This window comes from Sorex fumeus, unplaced genomic scaffold (genome assembly GCF_029834395.1).
Source record: "Sorex fumeus unplaced genomic scaffold, SorFum_2.1 ptg000086l, whole genome shotgun sequence".
Classification (NCBI taxonomy): Eukaryota; Metazoa; Chordata; class Mammalia; order Eulipotyphla; family Soricidae; genus Sorex; species Sorex fumeus.
Genome location: NW_026606143.1, coordinates 33,566,488 through 33,585,501, shown reverse-complemented (window position 1 = coordinate 33,585,501; position 19,014 = coordinate 33,566,488). Strand labels below are relative to the sequence as shown.

General features: G+C 38.7%; 1 protein-coding gene across 1 annotated transcript in view; it reads right to left on the bottom strand.

Moving 5' to 3' along the window:
• SCML2 (Scm polycomb group protein like 2) overlaps positions 1–19,014 on the bottom strand; it is a 92,156-nt gene that overhangs the window by 53,571 nt on the left and 19,571 nt on the right. Inside the window, exons 3-6 of the mRNA XM_056131193.1 lie at positions 16,744–16,791; positions 8,844–8,914; positions 6,958–7,192; positions 5,025–5,113 (exon numbers count right to left, since the gene is read on the bottom strand). Of these exons, the coding sequence (XP_055987168.1) occupies positions 5,025–5,113; positions 6,958–7,192; positions 8,844–8,914; positions 16,744–16,791 (443 nt within the window). The remainder of the gene's footprint in view (positions 1–5,024; positions 5,114–6,957; positions 7,193–8,843; positions 8,915–16,743; positions 16,792–19,014) is intronic.

The following is a 19,014-nucleotide window of genomic DNA, read 5'->3' as shown; positions in this document are numbered from 1 at the left end:
AGTCCATACACAGGAAACTGAAGAAGTTAAAAATATAACTGCAAGCCACAGCAACAGAATTCAACATGCAAAAATCTATATCAGTTATATTGAAGACAAAATACTAGCCAACACCAGTAAAGAAATGAAAAAATAAAAGTAAACAAATGAAAGAGAATTTAAGATTTGTGATAGATAATGGCAAGAGGACTAATCTTCAAACCATAGGCCTACCAGAAGGAGAGGATAAAGGGAAGGGGAAGAATGGCTGGTGGAAGAAATAACTGAAAACTTTCTTAATTTTCTAATTTCTCCAGAGAGGTTCCTGCACACACTCAAGAGGCCCAGAGAGTACCAACAAAATACACTCAAACAAAGCAACACCAAGACATATAGTAACCAAAATGCTAAAGTCAAAAGACAAGGCAGCAAAAGTAAGAAAACCTTCAAATAAAAAGGAAAGAACATAAGATTCACAACAGACATTCCTTGTGACATCTTACAAGCCAGTAAAAAGTGAAAGGACATATTCAAAGTACCAGCTGAAAACACTTCCAACCCGGAACTCACTACCATGCAGAGCTGTCATTTAGATTTGAGGGAGGGATGAGAACCTTTTCAGACCAACAAGAGCAGGCAGAATTTCTGACAACTAAACCAATCCTGCAAGAATAACCAAAAGGCCACCTATAAAAAGCAAAGACTCTTGCAAAAACAACTTGATCACATACACAAACAGCAACACAGCCCTTTATATCAATAATCTCAATGTCAATGGACTATAACTCCTTTACTATAAGGCATAGAGTAAAGATAGCCTATTCCAAAAAATGGAGTTGGGGAAAATGGAAAACTATGTCTAAGAAATTAAAGCTGAATTCATATCTTACACCTTACAAAAAGTCAATTCAGGAGCTGGAACAATAGCACAGCGGGTAGGGCATTTGCCCTGCACTCGGTCAACCTGGGTTTGATTCCCAGCATCCCATATGGTCCCCCGAGCACCGCCAGGAGTAATTTCTGAGTACATGAGCCAGGAGTAACCCCTGTGCATCGCTGGGTGTGACCCAAAAAGAAAAAAAGTCAATTCAAAGTGGATCCAACCAAAAACTATAAAGTACATTGATAAAAATGTAGGCAGAATGCTCCAAGATTTGGACTAAAAAGCATCTACAATGATCTGATAACCCGGGTAAAGGCAACAAAATAAAAATTAAAAAACAGAACTACATAAAGTTAAAAAACAAAGCAAAAGAAACACAGGTCAAAACTGAAAGACAGCTAACTAAATGGGAAACAAAAATTCATAATCAACAAATCAGATAAATGGTTGACATCCAGAATTTATAAAATACAAAAGTCAACAACAAAAAAATTAAAATCCCTATAAAAATAAAAAGAGGAAATAGACACTTCTCAAAGGAAGATGGCCAGTAGGCACATGAAAAAATGCTCAGCATCACTTAACATTAGAGAAATCCAAATCAAGATGACGTTAAGATACCATCTGACACCAGTGAGAATAACATATTAAAAATAGTAGGAACTATCCGTCATCCACCACTGGTGGGAATACTGTCTGGCTCAACCCCTGTGGCAAACAGTATGGAGAGTCCTCAGTAAACTTAAAATTGAACTGCCATATGACCCTGCAGTTCCACTTTTGGGCACCTACACCCAGGACATAAAAACACTCATTCAAAAGGACATATGCACACCATTATTCATTGCTACACTTAGTACTATAGCTAAGAATGGAATAAACCTAGGTGTCCAACAACAGATGACTGGACTTTAAAGATAAGGTATAGATATACAATAGAATACTATGCAGCTACAAGAAACAATGAAGTCATGCAATCTACTACAACCTGGCTGGAATTGGAAGATATAATATTGAGTGAAGTAAGCCGGAAGACAGACAAACACAGGATGATCTCACTTACCTGTAGTATATGGAATAACTGGAAGAGGAAATGTATTGTAGCAAAGGGGGGTGCCAAAATCACTCTTGGCCCCAGAGTTGAGAGAGGAGGACAGGGAAGGAAAGAAATCAAGGGGAGAATGAAGGCAAAGAGAGAGAAGTGATGGGCAAACAGGGATCCAGTTTCAGTTATATTGATGATGTGAAAGAACGATGTGGCTATATATCCAATGCACAGACTCAGTAACGCTGAAAACATGAGTCTAAACTGCAGTTCCTGGAACTGAACTTTTTAATGTGCCTGTCAAGGCGTCAAGATAACAGGCAGGGGGTGAGGAGGGGTGGGGTAAGGGTGGGGATGGAACATGGGAACACTGGTTGAGGGGAGCTGACTCTAGTTGTGGGACTGGCATTTAAATATTATATGACTAAAACTCTGAACTATCATTAACTTTGTAAAACATGGTTCTTTAAATTAAAATTGATTTTAAAAACAAAATTAAAAGTAAAAAATAAAAATAAAAGAAGTGATACAGAAAAGAAATAATTATGATGCTAAATGGGTGGGCCTTGCTGAGTATAGAACTATGAGTAGCACTCTAGTACCACTGTAGTACTCTAGGTGTGACCAAATCCCCCCTCCCAAAAAAGGACTGGTAACACTGAACGTTAGTGGAAGGAAAAATACACTATTATATACACTACTTCCTAATTAATATACTCTTACTGGATCTGAGCTTGGAATAACCTTTTGCTTTCGTTGAAGTAGCACTGACTTACAATACTGTATTAATAGCATGGTTTCAAACTACTTAAATGTGTATTACTACACCAGACCCATCACCTAAGTATATCACAAAGTACATTTCTCTATCGTCCATTAAAGTCCTTCTGCCTTTTCCTTCCTCCTCTGGGAATTTCAGTTCTGCAATTCAGAATCCAAGAATTTGTTTTGGTTTCACTCTGTTTTGGTTTTATCCTTTTGTGATGCAATTTAGAACTACACATAAGTACTTAAAACGTGTGTTCCCTATGAAACAGTAATTCTACATCTAAGAATACAGACATTCTGGGGCTGGAGAGATAACACAGTAGGTAGGGCGTTTGCCTTGCACGCGGCCTACCTGGGTTCAATTCCCAGCATCCCATATGGTCCCCTGAAAGCCAGAGCCATGAGTAACCCCTGTGCATCGCCAGGTGTGAGCCAAAAAAAGCAAAAAAAAAAAAAGAATACAGACATTCACACTTAAAAAGCTCCATAAGTTCTCACTGGAGATGATACAGTCATTTTTCATTCTAGCTGTGTATAGTTTGATTCCCCTCTAAACATGAATAATTTTATAACAGAAAATAAAAAACATAGTACAAGTGGCTTATGGCTCAAGTTGATAAAACAATCTGGTAAGAAAAATAGATTCTATGGCTTTTCTAAGCTACAGTCCATGCTGATGTTTAATAAAGATTATTGCAAGCACCTTTTGTTACTAGCTAAATAGTATGCTTACATATATGCTTTACACAATCTCCAAAGGGCTTGCATTTGCTTGTGTCCCTTGATAAGGCAAACCCATTTTCAGCAATTATGCTGCACAATGTTTTTATTAGTAATGCAGGAGTTATATTTACTGATGCTTTCATCCTTATGTCTTTATCTTCAAACATTTCTTACCCAAAGATCTTAGTCAATGATTATTATCCTAAATATAAATAGACATGATAAAATATAAGTAATTAAAACAATTCAGGACAGAGGGTGAGAAAAAAATATTTTGACTGAAATTTGGATTTTATTTTATTTAAGGTTACTTAACACAGTGTAGGATCTTCATTTTCTCAAGAGCATAAACTATTTTTGGAATTATCTCTCTTTTGTACTTAAAAATCTTCTTATAACAGACTCTGATAACTATTTTTAATATATTTAAGATTTTAAGATTTTTAATATTCTATTACTTCTAAAAACAGGTCTCTTCAAATAACTTTCAAGTGGCTTTCTGGCTCATTATCATTTGCTCCAGTATCAAAGAGATGACAAACAGCAAAATGAGAATAGTAACGATTTACTTTCAGTAGAACACTCTTTCAAAAACAAAGGTCAAGAAAGCAGGTAATCATTAATTTTTAATAGCAATTAGTTATAGCACTGGAACACTGTCCTGTTGTTCATCGATTTGCTTGAGCGGGCACCAGTAACGTCTCACAACAAATTGTGAGACTCGTTACTGTTTTTGGCATATCGAATACGTCATGGGTAGCTAGCCAGGCTTTGCTGTGCGGGGAAGATACTCTCAGTAGCTTGCCGGGCTCACCAAGGGGGGCAGAGGAATCGAACCCGGGTCAGCCATGTGCAAGGCAAACGCCCTACCTGCTGTGCTATCGCTCCAGCCCAGCGGTTAGTTATAAATTAAGATTTTTTAAATGACTTGTTGCTATGAGTTGAAATGTACTACCCCAAAGCCAGATATCAAATCCTCATCCTCAGTATCTCAGAACATGACATTTGGAAATAGAGTCCCCCAAAGAGAAAATTAAGTTAAAATGAGGTCATTAGGATGGGACTTAGTCCAAGATGACTGATATCTCTGTAAGAGGGGGAAATTAGGACATAGACACATAGATTCTGAGCAGAGAACACAGCATCTACAAGCCAAGGAGAGAGGCATTAAAAGAAATCAAGACTACCAATGCCTTGGTTTTTAATTTCTTATCTCCAAAGCTATGAAAAATACTAATTTGTTGTTTAACCCACACTTATGGAATGAATTGTGTTTCCCTCTCCCCAAAACTCATAAATTAGAGGCCTGACAGAGACGAGAACATGCGAGGATACAGAGAGAAGCTGTTATCATAGAAGAAAAAGATCTCCACAGGAAACCAACCCTGCTGGCACGTTGATCTTGGACTTCAAGCCTTCAGGACTGGTATTTAAGCCATCCAGTCTGTGATACTTAGCTATGGCAGCCCAAGCAAACTAACATAGCTGCCAATTCATAATTTTAAAATGATTTTTAGTTTTCTATGTTTGAGACAACACAGTCAACACATTCAACACATTTTATTGTCTGATTAAGACAATAAAAGCACAGCCAACTGATAAATATTTTCATAACCTCTTTCTTACCTTCTTAAAGAAAGTTGCAGGTGCCATTTCTGATCCACTTAGTGTTCGCAAAAGGAACATTGGCCAAGATGACACATTCAGCTGGTAACCTATTTTATAAAATAAATCAGATCTGAGAAAAAGCCTCCCTATGATATTAAAGCAAGCTACTATAAGAAGTAGGCTTCATTCACCCAGTTTCCTCCATAGATGATTATTATTGAGGAACACAAGAAATCTGCCAAGACGGAGAGCTGCACTCTCCAATCACTGAGCCTATCTGCACTGTACTGCTTGGCAACAATGCTAATGGGGTGAAAATCCTCATTTTTGGGGTCGTGATCTACCTCCAGAATCAGGAGTACATGCCTTGCTTGTGTAAGGCCCAGAATTGTATCACAACACCATGCCCCCACTCCCACCACTATCACTGGTGATAGCCTTGGTGGCCCCCAGCACTGCTAGGCTTGAGCAGTGCCACACTGCCAAGCCCTAGGATCAAACCATCTGGTCCTGTTGACCAAGTATAGCTGAGAGTGACCATGAAGCCACCCACATACTGCTAGGAAAGCCAGAAAACAAAAACAAAAATAGGGGGGAAAGTCTCATTTTAGAGAAGTCACTAACTGTAGTTTGCCAGCATACACATGTATGTTGGAAATGGGCCTAGTATTAGGGATGCTCCAAGTGAGAGGCCAGGAGCGTGTCCGTTTCCCACCAACTACCACGTAAGCATGGCAAGGTCTGAAAAAGACTTACACAGAGACCCTGCCTCATTTCCTTCAGAAACAGTTTTCTGTCAACCCCAACAGTTTTGCATATGATGGTACATTTCACTGTAAGCAAAAGTTACCTTATGTGAAAAAGACCTATAAACATTGAATTCTAATCAATGATATTCATGCTAAAATATCAGGGGGGAAATACTGACCTCAGTAACTTACGCTGAGATGCATTTAAAAATAAGAAGAGAGAGTCAGGGAGATAGTTCAAAAGGGCGGAACACATGCACTGCACGAAGGAGTCCCAGATTCAATCCCCAGCACCACATGGTCTCTGAAACCCATGAACAAGAGGAATAACCCCAGAACAAGAGGAAAGGAAGTAGCTCCAAGCATCATTACATGTGAGCCAAAAACAAACAAAAACTAATAATTTGGGAGAATGGGAGATGGTTCAAAGGGCTAGCTCATGCTTTGAATGCAGAAGCCCTGGGTTTGATGCCCAGCATCATATTGTCCACCCTCCCCCACCCTCACCCCTGCCAAGAACCACTGGGGGCAGCTCCTTTAGCACCCAGCTGGGAGAAGCTCCTGAGCAGCGCTGAGTCTGTCCCAAAACAAAAATAAAGATGAAAAGTAAAATATAGGATCAGGAAGATAGCTCACAGTGGTCAGGAGTACATGTTTTATATGTTATAGGACCTGAATTTGAATTCTGGGCACCTCACGGTCCCCCAAGCATCACCAAGTATGGCCCTAAGGCACCTGAGTGCCTCTCACTATAATTCTCTCCCATTATACTTGTAATGAAATTTTCAAGTTTGAAACTGGAGTGTGGATGTGGAATCACATCCTATCCCCATGTCACCACATCAAAAATGATTTAATACACAACATTGAGGAAGTAACTCCTATCAAATGCTACAGACATTTCCCCAAGAAAGTATCCTGAATTTGCATGTTTAATTTAGTAAAGCTACTTTTGACATTTCCAATTTGAAGACAGCATGAGCCTTGCCCTGAAGTGGGGAAACTTCAGCACACATATCCCTAATGTGTACTTAAATGAAACTCTATAACATACAGTACCAAGTTCCTCTCTCATACATTCTCCACCGCAACCACATGACCATCCATTTGCAAGAATGCCTAGAAGAGACTTTCCAAAGGTCACTTAAAACTATTTCTATTGATACTGCATTCATAAATTACTTCTAAAACTTTTTCCTTACCAAGTGGAGGCTGAAGTAAGTCCCCCTCCTTTTCACATGTTCCAATAGGTTGTATGTCTGAAGAATCAACAAGTCTCCAAAAGTCGTTTCGGTTATCGCTACCATCCAATCTTAAACGAAGCCTGGCACCAGTAATGCCCACAACTGTAGCGATACATACTGAAGTAATACTGCGTGGGTCATGAGCTTCCAATTTCATGCCAACTTTGAAGTCATTAGTTGGTGGGATCTGGGACTATATACAAATAAGTAAAATTCTGTTAAAATGCATCAATGTAAAAAAAATAACAAATGATCTCTTACATGACTGGAATTACCTGGGCAATGTTTTGATTAACAGTCAAAGCAGACAGTGAAATACTTGAGTCCAATCGTGGACCCAAGCACTGCTGGGTCAGATGCGACCCAGGGGGCTCCTGTGCATAGTGGATCTGAGCACTGCTGGTGTCACAGATCAAGCTCTACTGACTCGGTATAGTCCTGAGCACCCAGTCCAGCCAGGTGTGCCTCCTATAAAAAAATCTTCTCCAAGGGACTGGAGCGATAGCACAGCGGGTAGGGCGTTTGCCTTGCACGCAGCCGACCCGGGTTCAATTCCCAGCATCCCATATGGTCCCCCAAGCACCATCAGGAGTAATTCCTGAGCGCAGACCCAGGAGTGAACCCAGTGCATTGCCGGGTGTGACCAAAAAGCAAAAATAAATAAATAAATAAATACAAACAACCTTCTTTAAAAAAAAAATCTTCTCCAAATCCTCTATTTATATTGACATGCAACAGACAAACTGTGCCTGCCAGTCCAGGTACACTGTTTGCGTTGCCTGCCCACTTCCAGGCAACCCAAACACGGTCTTTTAAAATGCACTATAGGAGCTGGAGCGATAGCACAACAGGTAGGGCATTTGCCTTGCATGTGGCCGACCTGGGTTCGATCCCCGGCATCCCATATGGTCCCCCAAGTACTGCCAGGAGGAATTCCTGAGTGCAGAGCCAGGAATAACCTCTGAGCATCGCTGGGTGTGACCCCAAAAAGCAAATAATAATAATAATAATAATAAATAAAATGCACTATAATATGGTAACATTGTTAACATTTATATAAAATAATATTACTTCAATTTTTTAAAATTCACTTAAAAATTTAAAACAAAGGGGGCCAGAGAGATAATATAACAGGTAGGGCACATGCCTAGAACATATTCAACCCAAGGTCTATCCCCAACACCCTAAATGATCCCCCGAGCACTGCCAGGAGGGATCCCTGAGTGCATAGGCAGGAAAACGCCCTGAGCACACCTGGGTATGGCCCCCAGATAAAAATTACATTAAAGAAAATATATCATGAACAACTTTGTTAAATAAGAATCTGATTAGACCATTCCCCTTGAAATAAACTGCAGTTTACTTCAAGTTCACCACAGTTAAAATACATCTAAATCCTCTGTACAATTTAAAAGTCCCCACAATTTTAACCTTGTTCACCCACAACCACCTCTACCCACTTTGTTCTCCCGATAACCCATGTTATCCCTCAGCACTGAGTTTAATACTCTGTGCGCCTTTGTTTCTGATGTTCTAACTGCCTGAAATATCCTTCCCCTCACTCCACCCAACTAAGACAAGATAGCACGTCTTCTGTGAGTCTTCCAGTATCAAGTTATTACACTTCTCATAATTATTTACAAAGTTGTTTCCTCCAAATAGAAAGCTTCAAGGTCTAGTATACCTGAAACCGAATACATTCTTAATGAATCAATGCAAGAAACCATCTGACTCTTAAGCAGTACTACCGTTATCCCACTATCTCCTCAGGCTACCAGAACCTAACAAGCAGGTTCAACAAGTTAACAGCTTAATATAGAAATATCTACAGAATTTTGGCATACCTGTCTGAAACATTCCAAAGGAGCACTTTCAGAGCCAGTCTCTTTCAAGTAATTATCCCAGTGAAAGTCATCTGGAAGAAATTACAAAAACAGTTTCAGGGCACATACAAATGTATGCTACCTTTACAGAATAAAATAAATTTTTAGTTAACACCTCTTTTAAAATCTCCTTTAAAAATTAACTGTTAAATGCCAGGGGTGTGGTTCAGTGGTAGAGCACATGTCTCATTTGTGTAAAGTCACAGGTTCAATTAAGAACCAGGCAAAATAATAATAATCAATATCTAATAAAGTACAGATTCAAAATTCCTGGTCCACAATTGAGAGACAGCGTGGAAATAAAAAGTAACAGAACTTCCTAATGGTTCTGATATAAATTAAAACCTATATACAAGCTATATTCTCTGAGGATGCAGCACAGTGATTCTGAAAATATGAACTCGAGAAACAACTAAAGGAATTTCTATAGAAGAGCAAATTCTATCCATCTATCTCTAATACAAATTTACTCAGGACATGCGGTTTCACCTTTAATCCCATTAACATGAAGGTGCTTCTTTGTATTTGATTGGGAGCTAAAAATGCTAGCTAACAGAAGTTTACCTCTGCAGTACTGTATGAGAATCAAAGTTATTTCTTAATTAACTATTAGATCTCCACCAAGTTGTCAAGAGATCTCCACCAAGTTGTCAAGAATCTGGTGGCAGAAAAAGTAGTAAATCAGTTAACAGTAGAGTCACTGAAGATACAGATTATTTTCATGATCTATGTTTTTGGTAAACTCTCACTGTCCTATCCTTAGTTAGTCTTCAGGATATATTGGAGCACGAGGGGAGAATATCTGGAAGCAATCTATTTTGCCTGACTTGAAGACTTCCAATTCACTGTGCCAGTCAGACTATCAAGACAGAAAAAAGACTTAATAGTTAAAAGTACTATTCATTCATACAGACTCATAAGAACACATACCCCATCATGCGCACACCTCACACCAAGTATTGTACAACCAACTTTCAAAAAAATACACAAAGGCCTAATAAGAGGCTGGAGATATAGTTCAACTGGCTAAGCAAATGCTTTGAGTATAGGGGGCCCAGAATCAATATTTGGCATGGCATCGCCCCCCCAGGTGCTGCTGGGAGTGACCCCAGAGCACTCAGGAGTCAGGAGTAGCCCCTGAGCACTGCCACGCGTGGCCCCCAAAACAAAACAAAATCAATCTTGACTAGTAGTGCTTGAAGATTTGTGTGATATAAATACTACCACCACAGCTGACTGCAAAGTGCCAAGGTGAAATTAGCAACTACCAAGCTGGGAAGAGATGTGGGCAATGGGCTATTCCAAAGTGCTGGGAGTCACAGTACAGTACAATAGGTACTGCACTTGTCTTGCATAGGTTGACCTGGATTTGATCCCAGGCATCCCATGTGGTCCTCCAAGCCCTGTCAAAAGGGATCCCTTAGAGCAGAGCCAGGAGGAAGTCCTGAGCATTGCTGGGTGTGACCCCAAAATGAAACGAGAAAAAAAACACCCCCCCACAAACTGGTGGGAGTCATTCTGGTATGCCATTGTTAGATACTATATACTTTTAGAATTAACAATAAATTCAAGACCTTTTTTATTGTTAAAATACTGGGCTTAACTACTTTCAGGTGACTGAAATAAGCACCAGCACAGTGCAGAAAGGCATGCACAGAATATGGAGAAGATGGGCCTCTTTGGAGTCAGCCTATAATTCTTCCTCACTATGTGACTAGCCGAGCAAGTCAAGTCACCTTCTCAGTCTCAGTCTTTCATCTGCAAAGTGTGAAAAGTAATACATACGCTAAGAGACATTTTGAGGATGAAGTGAAGTAGCCTACATATACAAGTCATTCATATATGATGTGTGTATTTTTAAAATTTCTTTAGTTTGAGGGCCATACCCAGTGGTGCTCTAAGTTTGCTCTGGCTCTGCACTCATGGATCAAATGGATCACTTCTGGCAGGACTCAGGGTACCATATGGGATGCTGGGAACTGAACCTAGGGCGATCACATACAAGGCAAGCACCCAGCCCGCTGTACTCTCTCTCTCTCTATTTTTAAGCAACTAGATACCATTCCTAAATTTATGAAAACTGGATAGTTCTGTCAAAAGTGAAAACTGAGACCTAAGGTCCAAAATTAAACTGATCAGAGTATTTCAGTGACTTCCTAAGCACTAACATGACAATAAAAAGACCTGAGGTTTGTTTTTTTTTTCCCCACTTTTTATGTCACACCCAGTGATGCACAGGGGTCACTCCTAGCTCTGCACTCAGGAATCACTCCTGGCAGTACTCAGAGGACCATACGAGATGCTGGGAATTGAACCTGGGTCAGTCACATGCAAGGCAAACGCCCTACCCGCTGTGCTATTGCTCTAGCCCCTGAGACCTGAGGTTTTAACTGCAACTTTATCAATATATGATCTTGGCAAGCACTGAAACAAAAAAGGTACTGAGAAGAGAGCTCGAGTGGTAGAGTACTGAGCCAGTAGCAGGCTGGAAGACCAACCTGTCAGGCTTAGACTGTTGTGCTGAGTCTCACTGGGATGGGCCTTTAAAAACTTTTTGAATAGAACCAGAGAGATAATTCAATGGGTTGGAAGTCTAGGTGTTGCTTGCTAAAGGCCTGGGTTCAGACCCCAACAACGCACATAGTTTGATAAGCACTGCCAAGAGTGATCCTTGAGCAATGGGCAAGGAATAACCCCTGAACATTGTCAGATGTGGATCAAAAAAACAAAAAAAATTTAATTATGGAACAGTAGTTACAGTACAGGAGTTAAGGCACTTTCCTTGCATGCAGCTGACCTCGGTTAGATCCCTGACACTGCAGAAGGTTTCCCAAACACCACCAGGAATGAACCCTGAGCGCAGAGCCAAAAGTAAACCCTAAGCAGAACCAGGTATGGCCAAAAACAATATAATTAAGAAATAAAAAATGAAAAAAAAGAAATAAAAAATGAAAAGAACAAAGCAAAACACAGAATAGTTTCATTAGGATACCATTAAGTATCTGATATTCCAGAAATAAAGGAATGTAACCTAAAAATAATACCTGGTAAATTAAAACCATTTCACAATTATGTCTCAAAGAACTGAGAATTGTCTATAGACCCGTTACAAAGATAAATTATTTCGGTGACAGTGGAAAATACTTATATCTATTTTTTCCAAAACAATTAAAAAATCTATTTGATCTATTCATTACCATTTATATCTGAATGGCTATAGCTTGAGCTAGTGCTCTTGTAATACCTTCTGTGACATTCGTAGCTAATTCCTGTATGTAGCATTTAACCAGAGGAGCTGCAATTGTTTTCCTTATTCATAAGGTAAAACCTTAAGTCTGCAAATTGTTTAGTTTGTCTGCCAAAGTCCTGAGATACTATGAGCAACATAATGGGGGAAACACACTTTACTCTAGGCTTCAGTAGTTTAGATTTGGCTTTAATAATTTAGATTTTGCATGTATAAAACACCACCACCACTGGAATTACTGACTAGGAACAAAACAGTCTGAAAATCTTTGTTAATCCTGAGGCCCCAATTTGCCACTGCACACTATTCACACGTGGAGGTTATGTTGTCAGCAAATAGAACTGGAAACAAAAAGAACTGTAAGACAGGTGTCCACGTGTAACTGTGACCCAATTGTTACCTGCATATACCCATGGTCCTTCTTATTTGACTTGTTCTCCATTCTAATCTCCACATTAGCCCAAACTTCTTTTTGTCAAGCTGATATAATCTACATGGGGCCCCGGGTCCTCTTTACAGAAAGTAAGATTTATAATATTTTCACCAGTTCTAGACTCACGTAAAGAAGATGGTCAAAGTATCGAGAAATGGAACCTAGTCAAGAATCTGTATGATCAGCATGTGGTACTTCACAACATTTATCAGAACTGTAAAACTGGGCATTTTATGTGTATTTTACTATCCATGCCAGAGAGGAAGATGGTCTGTCTTATTCATTACTGTATTCCCACAGAAGGGCACCAGTGTGTCAGGCACTTACTAGGTACTACAAATACAACAATGCAATAGACAAAATATTCTTTCTTGGAGATTACCTTCTAACAGCCATTCACTGATTTCTAAGATTAAATGTTAGGATCAGGGAGCAATCAGCCCTGAGCAATACCTGCAGAATGCCCGCAGGTTGACAGACTAACTGGCAAGGGGAACCAACCAAGGCCTGTCCCATCTCATCACGAAGAGAATGGAATAATATAGACAAATATGAATGAAAAGAACCACCAACCAAGAATCCTCTACCTTGCAAAGTGCTCACTCAGATTTGAAGGCGTAGTAAAAACATTCTCAGACAAACAACACCTGCGGACATTTACTGCATCTAAATCAGTTCTGCTAGAGATACTGAATGGCCTTACATAAAAAGTAAAGGTCAAATGGAAAAGCAATCAAAATCCTCATTGATAAATGGCAACAAAATCTTTCATGTTAATAATATCACCAAATATCAATGAATCAAACTCTACCATTTAAAGGATAGATGAGAAAACCATAATGCCCAAAAGTAGAGAGAGAGTAAGAAACTGTCTGCCATAGAGGCAGGGGGTGGGGTGGGGTGGGGTGGGGGTAGCGGGAGGGATACTGGGGACATTGGTGGTGGAAAATGTGCACTGGTGGAGAGTTTGATCATTGCATGACTGAAACTCAAACATGAAAGTTTTGTAACTGTAGCTTAGCGTGATTCAATTAAAAAAAAGAAGAAAAAGGAAAAAAAAGCAATGCCCTACAAAATACTGAAGACATTCTTCAAGGGCGATCATACTATAATGTCATAAAAACCAAAATACTGTGGCACTGTAATAAGGATAGATTCCCATACCAATGGAACAGAACTAAGTCAAAATTGAATCTTCAGATATATAAACTGTTAATCTAAAATATAGGAGCTGAGTACCTGAAGCGGAGCCAAGAAGTTTCTTTTACAAATGTTGCTGGGAAAACTGATATCCATATGCAAAAAAATGAAACTTGGGGGGCTGAAGAAAGAGTACAGCAGGTAAAGTGCTTGCCTTGCACATGGCCAGCCTGGGTTCAATGTCCAGCACAACACAGGGTCCAAGGAGAAGGGAGAGAGGAAGGAAAAGGAGGATGAGGGTGGAGGAGAGAAGGAGAGGAAGAAGAAGGGGAGAAGGGAGGAGAATGGATGAGGAGGGAGAAAAGAGGAAGGAGGAAAGAAGAGGGAATAACTCCTGAGTTCAGAGCCAGGAAAAATAGCGAAGCATTGCTGGGAGTGACCCAAAAACAAAACCAAATTATGACCAGAGCCAGAGAGCTATTCCAGTGGCTAAGATGCTTGCTTTGCATGCAACAGGTCCAGGTTCGATCCCTGGCAGCCCAAATGGTCCCCAAAAGCACAAGAGAAGTGATCTCTGAACACAAATGGGTGTGGCCCAAAATATTACAAATGAAGATTCCATATGACCCTGCGATCTAACTTCTGCCATCTATCCCAGGAACATAAAAACATTAATCTGAAAAGATGTATGCATACCAATGTTGACTGCAGCACTAAGTACAATAGCCTAGATATGGAAGCAATCTTAAAGCCCAATGAAAGGTTATTAGATATAGAAGCTGTGGTATATAAAAGCAATGAAATACTTCACAGCTATGAGGAAAAATGAAAATTTGCAGTTTGCTGCAATTTGAATGGAACTGGAGGGCATCATGTTAAGTGAATTCAGTCATAGGGAGAAGAACAAATACAAATTATCTCACTCATCTCTGGTAATATAAAGAAACAAATCAAGGAAATTGGTAATATCAAATGAGAACAAACCCTTACCCTTTGATTGCAAAACTGAGATAACCAAGCCGGAGGGGCCGGTGGGGGGCACAGAGTATGGAAAAGAAGAAGTAAACTAGAAGTGACACAGAACAGTGCTGAAGGGTCTTGGGCATTTTGGTAATGGTGAAGTAACTGTTTATCAAACCCATGAAACTGAACACTATTGGAAACAAGTTATCCAAACTACAATTAAAGAGAAATACCTGCAAATATCTGTCAAGATATTAGACAGATTATCTGTCAAGTGATCTCATTTACTAAAATTAAGTTAGAATTTTATGAAAATTAAAAAATTCTTTTGAATTTTTGAAAAGTTTTGAAATTTTATTAAATTTTAAATTAAAATTAAAATTTTAAATTTAATTAATTAAAAGTTTAATTAAATTTAAATTAAAAATTAGATTGAAAATTTAAATTTAAAATTAAATTTAAAATAAATCTAAAATTTATTAAAATTAAGTTAGAATTTTTTGAAAAGCCACTTGTTCCAAACTTCAAGGTTACTTTTTTTTTTGGTTGGTTTTTTGGGCCACACCCAGATGTACTCAGGGTTTATTCCAGGCTCTGCACTCAGGGATCATTCCTAGAGGGGCTCTAGAGACCATATGTGGTGCTAGGTATAGAATCTGGGTTGGTCACGTGCCAGGCAAAACCCCAACCCGCTATACTATTTCTCTGGCCCCATTAAGGACATATCTTTATAAAATTCCTAGAATAAACATCTAGATCCTATTTAGACTGCTAATTAGGTAAAAGATTCATTTTAAGGATGATGAAAATATTCTAAAATTGATTGTCGTGGTACATATAAAACTCTTATGAATATACTGAGAACCTATAAGTCATATGTACTTTAAATGGGTGAACTTTATATACATGAATTATAAACAGATCGAGAGGAATTTTGCAGGAATGAAGAAGAACAAGTTAATCTATGGTCTCTACTCCCTTGAAGGGAAGGAGTGTTGGAGGGAAAAGCTACAAAACAAATAAAATCAATGGAAAAGGGGAATAAGAAAAAGTACTATGATCCAGCTACAGTAAGAGAAAATTATTCCATAGGGCTATCTCTACAGACAATCTTACTATAGGAACAGAAAGTTACAGGTGAACTACACTGAAAGAGGAGTTGGCAGGGCAGGTACAAAACAAAAAAGGGACAAGAGATTTGCCTGGGAATCTCTAGAAAACACAGTGAGTTTGCGACAGCGTTTTTATTCAGCCTTTTTTTATATCTGTGACTTATTTTCTTATTATCTTAAGAGCAAGTGTATTGGGTCAGATTCTATCTCTCAGTTCTCTCCTGCAGCATTAAACATAAACTGTTCACAATGAAAAACTTAAAACATGAATAACTCAGAGTTAATAAAGTTAATATTTGATTCATATTTATTATATTTTCAGGCATTATGGTGCTATACATTCATTTTCTTTCATCTCAACAGTACCATGAAGTAAGTAGTATTATATTTGTGGTACAGAGAAGGGGAAAAAATACGTTAAAAATGGTGGGTAATTTATCTTAGAGCTCAAGGCCAGTAAGAAATGAAGCTGGGATTCTAAAACAGGTCCCTAAGGTCCCAATGCCTAAACTCTTTACCAATGAACTGTCTTTTGCCCATCAAAAAGTAATCTCACAGTAACTCCAATGTCAAAACAAGTTATTAATAATACTACTTTTAAATTGGTAATACATGGAAGTAATAACCAAATACATTTTAGTTTGTCAAATTTTGCACTTAAAAAGATGGTTATCTTTTAGTTAATGCCATACCACTTATCTCTACATAAAAGTAAAGTAAAAATTAAAATTTACTAAGCAAAGCTAAAGTAAAAATTTATTTTTTTACCGTTCCTCCTGATTATATTTTGTGCTTATAGTTTACTATATATAGATATACCAAAAGCAATAAGAAAAGTTTATATTAACACTGAGTTAAGAAGAAAAATAGACTGTATTGAAGTACTTTATATTTTTTTAATTTTAGGTACTCTGCTTTCCATGTATTGAATTACTTCAAATCTACCACTTAGCATATAAGATATACCTGACTGAGAAGCATTCTCTTGATTCTCCTCCTCTGTATCCATTGAATCTAAAAAGGAAAGAAAGAAAAAAAGAAAATTTCTAGTTACTGAAAATCCACAGCAACTGTCTGGAAAAATAAAACACTAAGAAAAGCTAAACTAAAACTACTGTGTAACAGGAGCCAAATTTAATTGTATAATTAATATGATCATTTTCTGTACAGTACTTCATTTTCTATTATATGATTTCATATTTTTTCTTTTGCTTATAGTTTGTCACACTCCATTCAAATGTAAGTTCTAAAGGGGCATGGATTTATCTCTTTTATCTGCTTTGTTCACTGCTGCATCCTAGGACAGGGTCTATCAAGCAGAACATTCTGAAACATTTGTTAGATAAATCAACCAACCAGCTAAAATGAGCTGTGCTGATCTCTACAATGTTCAAATTAACATGCCCTAGAAAGAAGTATCATAGAAATGAATGTTTCTGAGAGAGAGTGGAAAACAATGGGGGAGCTAGAACACAGTGCAATTTCCTGGCCATTTTTTCCTCTGTGCTGAGCTGAGAAACAAAACCTTGTCTTTTACCACATCTAAGATTTCACCACATCTGTAGCACTGTCCTCCCGTTGTTCATCGATTTGCTTGAGCGGGCACCAGTAACTTCTCCATTGTGAGACTTGTTGTTACTGTTTTTGGCATATCGAATACACCACAGGAAGCTTGCCAGGCTCTGCCGTGCAGGCAGGATACTCTCGGTAGCTTGCTGGGCTCTCCAAGAGGGACAAAGGAATCGAACCCGGGTTGGCCGCACAAGGCAAACACCCTACCACTGTACTATCGCTCCCATCCCTTCACCACATCTAAAATATTATTTAATCTCCTCCACATATTAATTATAGCATGCCTCCCTAAAATTACTAATTTTTAAGTAACTTATATTATTACCATGCTAAAATCTGCTTTGTTTGGGGGCCATACCTGGCAGTACTCTGAGTTACTCCTGGTGGCTCGGGGAACCATATGGGATGCCAGGGTTTAAACCAGGATTGGCCTCATGAAAGCCAAGCACCCTATCCGCCCGCTGTACTATCTTCACCGGCCCCTATCATGCTAAAATTGAATAACTTCTTAATATCTTATTTCCCTAATTGTCTTATTTTAAGCCTGTCTAAATTAGACCCAAATAATGTGCAAACATAACAATGGTCAATATGTCTCATATCTCTCTCTTTTTTTTTCACTTAATGTTGAGGGTTTTGGATCACAGGTGGCAGTGCCCGTGGGCTATTCCCAGTTCTCTGCTCAGGAGTGACCCTTGGCAGTGCTGAGAGGGCCATATATGATGCCGGGAATAGAACGAGTGTTCGTGGGGTGCAAGCTATACTATCACTCAAGCCCCTAAGTCTCTTTTGATCTTTTGGCTCCTTCTTTATTCTTTTCCTTTCCCCTAGTAATTTTTTATTGACAATACCTGTTTATTTTTCCAGTCTAGATTTTGCTAAGTGTTACCTCCTCAGGGTGCTGGATTTCTCTAATCCGTATATTCTCTCTCAACAGGTAGTGGAATTTCAATCTAGAAGAGCTTAATCGGATTCCGGTTTAGTTTGGGGGAAGGGAAGGGAGGAGAAAAGTAAGGGAAAGGAGGAGAAAAGTAAACTTCACAGATGCTGTGTATAGGAGGTTTCTAATAATTGTGATATGAATAATCACAGTGGCTACTGACTAGTTCTACTAGTTCATTAATGACTGCAAATGGATACGCTCATTCGAGTTACCCTGAGGCACAATTCACATGAGGAAGTCACAATCAGAACATTATTATTTTCCTTTTTATTTTCTACTTTTCAGGAAGAGCTGCATCCCAAACATTCTCCATAGATGACCGATAAGTTTTATTTTCTTAGTATTACTAGAACCTCACGCATTTATATAAACTGTTTTTATATATACAATATATAAAATATATATATAATGTTTTATGTACTATAAACACATTATATGAAAGTGTGACTTTCTGCTGTTCCTTTAGTCTTACTGACGTTAAATTTTATTTACTTATTTATTTTTGGCTTTTGGGTCACATCTGGTGAGGCACAGGGCTAACTTACTCCTGGCTCTCTGCTCAAGATCACCCCTGGCGGTGCTCAGAGGTACACTAGGGTCCAGGGGACTGACCTGAGTTGGCCACATGCAAGACAAGTACTTTACCACTGTACTATGTCTACAGCTCCTGGTTTTTTAAATTTTATTTTAGGTACTGTGGTTTACAGAACTGTTAATGGCAG